The following is a 10,379-nucleotide window of genomic DNA, read 5'->3' on the forward strand; positions in this document are numbered from 1 at the left end:
TGTGAATAAAATAACCCCATGTTTCTTTTGCAATACATAAGGTCATCTCCAACTTACAACCCCAAATCCCAAATTTGGTTCTACTACAGTAAATTATACTCCAACCACAAACCCCAAATCTTACCCAAAAAAAAAAATATTCTTTTATCATCAAATTAATCCTATTTTTATTTGGGGGCCTCTCTGGTCTGTGAGTCAATTTCACTAAGACATGCCTGTATTCAACCCAGAAAAATTTGGAGCTTCCTGACCATTTGCCTAACTCCTTACAGTACAGTAAGGGCATTCTGCCTCTAACCTATCTGGGTGTACCTATCTCTGGTGGTCGTCCAAGAAGACAGGATTAGGAAATCTTAATCAGCAAAGTCCGTAATAGGCTAGCTGCTTGGAAGTCCAAATTACTCTCTCTTGGAGGACGACTAACTCTCTTGAACTCCGTGCTCTCCGCTGTCCCAATTTATTGGATGTCAATCTTTAAATTACTTAGTTGAGTTACCTAATCGATTGAGGCCATTCGCCACGATTTTCTCTGGTCGGGGCCTGATGGCCAACATACGAAAATGAGATTGATCAATTGGTCAAGGATTTGTAGATCCAAATAACAAGGAGGATGGGGGATCCTAAACCTAACCACTTTTAATAACGCCCTCCTTGGTAAATGCTGGTGGAAAATCAGCAGTGAAAAGCAATGGTGTGGAGCACTTATCTTTCGTGTTAATTATTTTCGACACTTTCCTAATTGGAATTTATTCCATAAACATTGCACTAGAAGATCCTTCTTTTGGAATGGCATCCTCTCCGTCTTGCCAGCGTGTAGGACAAATTTGAATTCCATTATGCATGATGGGCCTCCACCCTATTTTGGCTTGACAACTGGTTAGAGGGACGTGCCCTTGCAGCAATCTGGCCCGAGACTTTCCATTTCTGGCCACGTAAGGAAGTCACAATTAGGGAGCTTGTCAATGACTACCTCCATAACAATCTTAATGAGTTCCCGGAAATTCTCACCTTGCTTCAACACTGTTCTTTGACCCTCCGTACTGCTAGAGACGTTAAACGTTGGAAACTTACGGCTAATGGGACGTTCACGGTTAAAATCTTTTACAACTTCCTTAACGATGGGGGTTTGAGATGCGAGTGGACACCCATTATTCTTAAAGGGCAATGCCCCAAGAAGATCAACCTGTTCAACTAGGAGGCTCGTGAGGACAAAATTTTGACTTTAGAAAATCTGGCTTTTCGTAGTTGCAATCATTTTCATTCTATAACTTGTGTCATGTGTCATCTTGGCATCGAATCTACTGACCACCTCCTCTTCCAATGCCCTGTTGCCACATCTATCTGGAATTTCTTTGGCTAACTGCTGGGTCTAAGGAACGCCCCCTATCTGTAACCGACTTGTGGGGGGCTTGGAGGAAAAACATCAGGAAGCCCTTTTGTTTACTCTAGGATTTGCTTGCAAGAGCAATCACTTGGAATATTTGGCTTGAAAGAAATGCGCGTATTTTTAATTCTGTTTGCCTTCCAAATAATTCCATTATTCTGAAAATTGCTCATTTGTTTCTCCTGTGGTTTTCTGCAGTTCCGGATTCGAAGAAAGCCAGATTAGAGGAGCCAGTGGATAAAGTCAAGATCAGCCTTGATTTTCTCTCCTCCAGGGATGTGATATAGCACGCCCCCCCTGAGACCTCCCCAAACCCTGGCGAGATGTAGCTTTTGTTAATGTTGTCCTTCCCTAGAGGCTCGTCCTCTAGGTTTTCCGTTTTTCTCTCTTCTGTTGTTTCTGTGTGTAACCACTCCTGGTGGTTCCTCTTGTCTGTGGACCTTGTTGGTTGTTTTGTAATTCCTGTATGCTTTCTTCTTCGCTAATGGATGTGGTTTATCCACTTTTTCAAAAACTATTCAACTACAAAATACTTGAAATTAATTATTTTTCAATAACGATTTAATTAAATATTATTTACAATTTAATATATTACCAATAAAAATTATTTAAAATATTTTTTTAATTAATGATTTAATTTATTTAGAAATTTAATTATAAATTTTTTAATTATTTTGATAAATAATTAATAAACACATCGTTTTAAATAATTAATTAACAACAAAAATTAAATTAAATATTATTTAAAATATAAATTTGTAGTGCAAATGTCTTTCATTGTTTTTAGTATATTTTAGTTTAATAAATTTATTATAAATTAATATAATTTAAATTTTTATTATTAAATAATTAATTGCACATAAAATTTATGATTATATTAAAGTGTTACTTATCATTATATTAAAATATTAATTATAATTAATAATTAATATAAATTAATAACTTATAATTTTTATAAGTTATAATAATAAAAATAAAAAATATTGAATACAAAATTATAAAATATGTGGGACCCCAAATTTGGGGTTATCTACCCCCAACCCCAAATTTGGGGTAGGAGAAAAAGTTGGATTGAAGCCACCCATGACCCCAAAAAAGGTCCAAAAAATTATAAATTTGGGATTTGGGGTCATGGTTGAAGATGGCCTAAAGAATGGCATGACCAAAAACTATTGGTCCAACAAACTACAAATCAGGAGCTAGGAAAATTCAAAGTCAAGGTCATCTTTCCTCATAAGCTGGGGCCATGTTTATTTTAGCATTTGGGATTATTAACTGATGTTAAATGTTGATATCAAATATGAATTTAAAATACACACGTCTTTTATTATCAAAATATCTTTTATTCCACTCAATTCACACAGTACAGAGGAAAGGATGATGGATTGTTTCTTTATGCCAAGAGGATCATTCATTGATGTCTTAACAAATTTTCTCTTATTGAGTTATCAGTCAATACAAATACACATAAACGCAATCCTCATAAACACATTGTAACAAATGGCAAGCAATTTTAAGGCCATGCCTCATTTCAACAGTTTATCTGCAAGAGATTTCTGATGGTGATGGCACCAAATGGCTCAGCAAGGTAATCCCTTTTTCGAGTCGACATTTCTTGAGCAATTTCCTGCATTCCTGGCCTTAAGCAGGGATCGGTTCGAGTGCAGGCTAGAGCAACCATCACTAGAAATACTAAATGTTCTGCTAATTGTCCTGTGGGAGGCAACAACCTCTGGTCTAATACATCTTTAAGTAATACATCATTTCCTCCAGATCTTAGAGAACATTTCAGCACTTCTGCAGGGGGTTTTCCCATAATAATCTCTAGTGCCGCCACTCCAAAACTATACACGTCACACTTATCGACATACTTCATTGTATATGCAATCTCTGTGAAAATCACTTGAACCATGTCAATGATACAGAACACTAAAATTCTGAAACAGTTAGATGAAAAGAGTATGTAGTAATTACCTGGAGCAATGTAACCACAGGACCCTACAATAGCGGTCCAATGGTGTGCATCAAATATAAGCAGTTTGGAAGTTCCAAAATCAGATATCTGAGGCTCAAATTGGGCATCCAGCAAGATACTGTTTATTGATATATCTCGATGAACAATGCCTGGTGAGCAGCCATTGTGCAAATAAGCTAAAGCATGAGCCACTCCATGAATCACCTTTACTCTGTTAGGCCAATCAAACATAGTTCCCCCTAAATCACTATACAAAACACTGCTTAAACTCCCTCTCTCCACATAGTCATATACCAAGTACATGACACCATTTCTTGAGCAAAATCCATGAAGTTTCACAATGTTTCTGTGTCTCACCTCTGTTAGCATCTGAATTTCATTCATGAAGCTCTTCCTGTTAATTTGAAAGATGTCAATGTCGCCTTCCAAATATAAGCGTTTCACTGCCAATACTTGGCCTGAGGGAAGTTCAGCCTTGTAGACAGCCCCAGAATTCCCTCTTCCAATGCAGTACTTCTCATTGAAGTTGTGTGTGGCTTCCATGATGTCTATAAATTTAAACTCAACACCTCTTTCCCATATCATCGCATAGTTTTCAGCATTTGCTACTCTTCCGCTTCCCTTCCACCTCCGGCATGCTAGAATGATTACTGCAACAACCACTACTAAAACGAAACATCCGGCGACTGGGACAGTGAAAGTGAATAAGAGTTTTGGAGGCTTTTTACGAGAATCATAGGAACAAAGGTGCAAACCTGTAGCATTACCACAAAAGGCAGAGTTACCATCATGTGCTCCGTAAGTTGATTTCTGGAAAACCTCTCTCTTAGGAATGGAACATGGCGGCTTGGAGAGAGTAGAGATGTTTCTGGGGATTGAACCATTGAGCATGTTATTATTGAGGTAGAGTTTGGTGAGATTTGAAAGAGAGGAGAAGTCTAGCTCTTCCAGAGTGCCATTGAGGTTGCAGTTTGTCAAGTTGAGCTCGATGATGCTGCCGGCTGAGTTGCAGGTGATACCAAACCAATGGCAGTGGTTGGTGGAGTTGTTGAGACTCCATGAGCTCAGACATTCAGGATTGAACAAGCTGGACTTCCATCTAATAAGAGCTTTTGCTTCTGTTAATGATTTACATTTTAATGCAGAGGATGACAAGAGTATTAGTAGTAGGAAGAGGAGCATATCTACTTTTCTTTGTTTCATTTTTTTTTTTGCAGAGCTAGAGAAACGATTGTAGTGGTTAACATTATAGGCGTCTTCTGTATATATATAATTCACGGATTATTTTCTGGGCCTTTTGAAACTTTCGTGTTTAACCTTTTCAATGTCAAGGATGAAGAGTCTTCTGAAAATCCATTGAGATGTATATTGTAATTACTTGGAAAAAATGCAGCCTAAGTCAATACGCTGTATGACCATCTCTGTCACTACTTTTCTGCATGTGTAACTCACATGAGAAAGAAAAACATAAAGCTTTGGAGAACTGAATGCATTTATTTCTGTCCGTCTACATTATCCTATGCCTCTCTTAACTCCAAACTCACTCAAGACGCCTAATCCTTCTATATTAACATTTAATTCCAATTAAATATCTCATAGACCTCCATTCATTCCTTAAAACTCTCCACTTTTCTGTTTATATTTGAAATTTACCTTGGATGACCTTAGTTTACTTCCTTAGAAAGGGCTTTTGGGAAAGAGACTTTATTAAAAAAAAAAACCCCAAATTTTATCTATTTCCATTGCTGTCCTTGGATAAATTCAAGACAAAAACTGTTAAAAGTAAAAACTGGGAAGGGGATCCTCTATCCTGGCTCTTATTTGTCCTTGTCATAGATGAATTGAGTGCAATGTTCTCTTATGCTCTCCAATTTGGAGTTCTATATGAGGTCCCTCTGGGGCATTTTGGAAAATTGTGTCAGTTCCTTTACCCTAGATGACTTACTTGTCCTGACCACTGGTAGCAAGGAAGATTTGAGGATGGTTAAGCTAATTCTCTACCTTTGCGAGGGATCGTCTAGGTTGGAGATTAATTTCTAGAAAACACGTCTTTCCTTGAAGAGTCTTTGGCACAAACCGTCAACTGTTCAATAGGGCTTCTCCCCCTCATGCACTTGGGAGTCCCTACCTCAAGAAGGCAACGAAGGAGAAGATTGGAAAGGCTCATCTCAATGATAAGGTCTCGCCTTTCTTCTTGGAAAACTAAACACCTAACACTGGGAGAAAGACTCACACTAATTAACTCAGTTCTATTAACAATTCCATCCTACTAGATGTCCATCTTCAAGCTCCCTAGTTGGATAATTAAAACTATGACAGGATTAGATGAGACTTCCTTTGGTTGAGGTATGATATTGATCACCCAAGATGTCGACTTGTGAGCTAGAAGAGGATTTGTACAACCAAAGATCAAGAGGATGGGGAAATTGAACTTGGAGGATTTCAACAGAGCACTCCTAAGAAAATGCTGAAGGAAAATATTGTTTGGAACCCCTTGGTGTGTACAAAGTTATACAATATAATTACTGCCAAAAAAGAGCCATTTAGAATCTCTACCATGAACATCCTATCAAAAAATGTTTTATTTGGAATGGGATACTAAGTTGGTTGCTAGCCTTCATATCCTGCATAATCTCGGTGATTTTGCGATGGTGATGAAATGTTATTATGGCGTGATCGATGGGTAAATAATTTTGTTTGAATGTATGTATAGTCGGAGTTTGTGCTGGCACTCAGCATCCTTTGGGTACTATCTTTGAACTTGGGTCATGCATCCAAACTGTGTCTAAATGAGTAACCCCACCATAACGAACATACTCAAGCAATTATCTATAGAACCTTCTGATACAAGAGACTCTAAACGATGGTGCCTCACGGCAAATGGAGGCTTCACTATGAAATCTTATTATAACTTCTGAAGTGATGAAGGTTCCCGTTGCAAGGTCACTAAGCTGATTTGGAAAGTGTCTTTTTCAAAGAAAATAAATCTTTTTTAATTGGCTTTCTTGGCCTAATTGCATCTTGACCTTGAAAAATCTAGCTAAGAGAATATGCAACAAAATTACTAGCTGCTACATGTGTGCTATGTTATATGGCTATCGAGTCGGTTGAACATTTGCTTTTCCTATATCCATTCATTGATTGGATATGGTAGGTTTTTGGACAACTATTTGGGCTCTGCGTGATTTATGGGGCAATTAGGAGACCAACCATCATGGCAATTCCTAAGGAGCTTTAAACCTCATTGCTAGGGCTACTGTTTGACATGCATGGCTAGAGCGTAATCGGCACATCTTCCAAGCATCACTCCCACCGATTTCTATCATTGCTAAAATTAATCATATGCTCTTTCATTGGGTGACTACAACATTTGTAACCAAACAACAAAACTGGAGGATTCAATCACTAGTGTAAATCACAGCCTTGACTTTCTGACTTCCCATGAAGATATAATAGTAATTTTGGATGAGGCCACATGTATTCTAGGCACGGAGTAGGCTCACAGTTTCCATAGCTGCTTAGGGAGACTCATGTTCTCTTCTTGCCCTAGGCAACGTCTATTTTGTTACTTGTATGATGTGGTTGTTGTCTTTGTTGTTTCTTGTTTTTCTTTCTTTTTTGTATTCCCCATGCCTAGTGGACAATGTCTTTTGTTTTGTTGTTTCCTGGGGTTGTACCGTCATTGTTTATGTCTATATTCCATTCTTTGTATTATGAACAAAAACAAAAAAGGGGAGGGAGTGGTGGTGGTGTGTAAAAACCAAGAATAGCTAAGCTTTCACTCGTATGCTTCTTATTTTGACATATGAGAATGCAATAATGATGGAGAGGAGTTTCCCTTTGTTTCTTTATAGCGTTGTCTTTTTGTAAAAGTGGATAAACCACGTTAATTAGAAATAAAATGAAGGAAAACAAAAGCATTCCATTAGATGTGGAAACTGAAAAGGAAACACAAAAAAGAGGCAACAGAGAGCAAAACAAGAAGATAAACAGGGGATGCAACCCTGGGGAAACAAGGGCAGAAGATTTTATTAGCAAGACACTGATTCTTGCTCACACCACTCCACTTCTACTCACTCATCTCCTGATCCTGGGTGCTGTACTCTGAGGAACTCCAAACTACGTTTAACAGTAGTAGCTAGGGCTTCTAATATCACTTTCTTTGCTTCTGGGATTGAAGCAATCAATGAAAAAACCATGTAAATTGTTTTGATAATCACAACAATATAGTTAAAGAAATTATCATTAAAGATGCGTGTATTTCTTTCCAATCAAATGTTCCAAATAATGGCCTTAACAATGATGTCTCCAGACTCTCTCACCATACTGAAGAGTTGGGATCTCCATTGTCCCCACAACTCCTGCAAGGACAACAGTGGACTAGGAAGTTCGAAGACCTATGTGAAAAAGTGCCATATTCATGTCGCCACGGGACAAAGGAGAAACAGATGGTCGATTGTTTCATTACCTGCATGACACAGAACACAAGTGGTGGTTAGGAGTCTATTATATCTTGTCACCAATTTGCCCATGGTTAGTATGCTATTGTCCCATGCCAACTAGACTAAGTGATTGAGGTGCACCAGTTCCCTAGGGTACCACTTGGCTATTATGTAGCTATGAAATGTTCAGACCAAATATACATCAGTGCACAACCTTCGACCCATTTATCATACCAAAAAAGAGTAGCTGCACCATCAATGATAGAGGGGGATATACAAGCTCTGAACACCTGTAAGCACCTAGTGAGTCCATTCCAGAATAATGATTTCCTACGCGGGTAACAACAACAGAGGTTCCAAGTTGGAGAATTTTGATAATAGTTGAAACGGATAACCCTATCTCCACACCACGGAACACCAGTAGAGATCTTCCACCATCACCTCCCTAAGAGAGTAGTATTGAAATCCTCTAGATCTAGTATATCCCAACCTCCTTGATCTCAGGTCCTACAGATATGCTTCTAATTTACCAACCTAGCTTTTGGGCAATCTATGTCTGGTCTTGACTATAAGAAGTCCCTCTTGATTATGTCTATTGCTTTGATCACCTTGCTCGAGAGTCTGAATATGGACATCTAGTATGTCAGAATTGAAGAGAGAACTAAGTTGATCAGGGTTAACCTGCCTCCCAGTGATAGGAATTTTGTTTTCCAACTTGTTGACTTGGATCTAACTTTCGCCATCAATGATTCCCACTCCTGTCTCCTGGGCCTTCTCTCAGATAAAGGTACCCCCAGATAAATTACTGGGAGTAAACCCTTAGAGCAATTAAGGGTTTGTGCAAGTGAGTCTTTTGGCAAATGTCTTTTATCAGTTGAGAATATGATAGTCTTATGAAAGTTGATGGGCAACCTTGACATGCTTTAAAAAAGATAGAGAATTAGTTTGATAATTCTCAGGTCATCTAATCCACTAGTCGTCAGAACTAGCAAGTCATTGGCGTACTGAAGATGGCACATTTTTCCCAAGTTACTTAAGGGTACACCAAGCAACACTCTTGACTCCAAGGCATGATTGAACATTAAACTAAGCACATCTGAGACTAGCACAAACAAAAGTGGGAAGAGAGGGTCCCCTTATCTCAGACCTCTGAGATACCTTAGGTCTCTATAATATTGTTGTCTTAATAAATCATGGTTTAATAATTTTTTTTAATAAAAAAATATTTTCACTGCAAGTTGCTTATATGGACCATGTTTGTCAGTGCATTGTTAGATCTAGGTAGTTACAAGTGTTCATATCTTGTAATTGTTGAAAATCATGTTGTTTTTTATTTTTTTATTTTGTTATATATTAATTTTTTTTGAATAAAAGTGGATAAATTATAATTTATTAAAAGAAGAGTAAAGGGTATAGGTAGAACTAGATACAAAAGAAAGACTGGATATATTAAGATTATTGTATGTGAAATTTAGGATTATTATGAAAAATAAATAAATAATTGGTTTGCTTTGAAAACAAATCATGCCTTGCTTTTTTTTTTGTTTCTGTACCCACTTTCTGTGGTTGTTGTTGTTGTTGTTGTTGTTGTTGTTGTTGTTGTTGTTGTTGTCGTTGTTATTTTTCTCAGATGTTGTTTGTTTTATGTACTTTTATTTGTTTTGTATGCTTTCTTCTTTAATGCATTTGTGATTTATCCACTTTATCAAAAAAAAAAAAAATTCATATGTTTATGTGCAACAAGCTTCCTACTACTACTTGTATTCTCTGTTATGCAGCAATAGAATCAGTACACCATCTTTTCATGCAATGCTTCTTAGCCAGATTTATTTGGGCTCATTTTGCTTAGATCCTAAGGATATTGCAAACCTTGGTATCCCTAGATTGGTATCCCTAGATGATCTTTAGGGAGACTGGAATCAAGGTCTTAATTATGCTATTAGAGTTTTCTAGAATCTTTTAGTTAGAGCTATTGTCTGGTTTATTTGGTGGGCGAGAAATGATTGCATTTTTGAATTTAAGTCGGCTTCTTTTTCTTCATTTATTTTGAGAATCGGTCACATGTTTTCACTGTTTTTTTTTTAAAATTTTGGTAGCAAAAAACATAAATTGGAGACCTCTTCCTCGATGATGAGGAGAAGCATCTAGTTTTAAAGTTGCCCTATGGGAGCAGAGAGCGACCAAGTTGACCAGGTCCCTATTTCACTTGCCGGCTGGTTCCCATCAAAGCTTCCATTGATATATCTAGAAGGAGATGCTCTCTGCGATTAGAGTACTCTGTTTGTTTTATTAGATATTTCCACTTCCAGCGGAGTTTCTATTTGGTTCCTTTCGTTATATATATATATAGGGCGACAAATGCATATCTCTATGGCGTGTGAGTTGGTTGCGAAATCACTTGTGAGTTAATTCCTCCAAAAATTCGAACCCTCACCACTCCGCACGCCACACGAGAAATTTATTTTGGTACCGCTAACACTTTGACCAAGTGCCTTTGGCTGTTTCGATATTTTTTTCTTCAGTGTTACTTGTCTTGTTTGTACTGTTATTTGCTTTTGTTTTAATAAATTAGTGATCC

General features: G+C 37.5%; 1 protein-coding gene across 1 annotated transcript; it reads right to left on the minus strand.

Annotated features, from left to right (window-relative positions):
• Positions 1 to 2,809: 2,809 nt before the first annotated feature.
• Positions 2,810 to 4,541, minus strand: LOC120275241 (probable leucine-rich repeat receptor-like protein kinase At1g35710). Its single transcript, XM_039281766.1, has 3 exons — positions 4,115 to 4,541; positions 3,359 to 4,021; positions 2,810 to 3,274 (listed from the first exon to the last, which is right to left on the minus strand). The coding sequence occupies exons 1-3, from the start codon at positions 4,539 to 4,541 to the stop codon at positions 2,916 to 2,918; spliced, it is 1,449 nt and encodes a 482-aa protein (XP_039137700.1). The 3' UTR covers positions 2,810 to 2,915.
• Between the last annotated feature and the right edge of the window lie 5,838 nt (positions 4,542 to 10,379).

This window comes from Dioscorea cayenensis, chromosome 2 (assembly GCF_009730915.1).
Source record: "Dioscorea cayenensis subsp. rotundata cultivar TDr96_F1 chromosome 2, TDr96_F1_v2_PseudoChromosome.rev07_lg8_w22 25.fasta, whole genome shotgun sequence".
Taxonomy (NCBI): domain Eukaryota; kingdom Viridiplantae; phylum Streptophyta; class Magnoliopsida; order Dioscoreales; family Dioscoreaceae; genus Dioscorea; species Dioscorea cayenensis.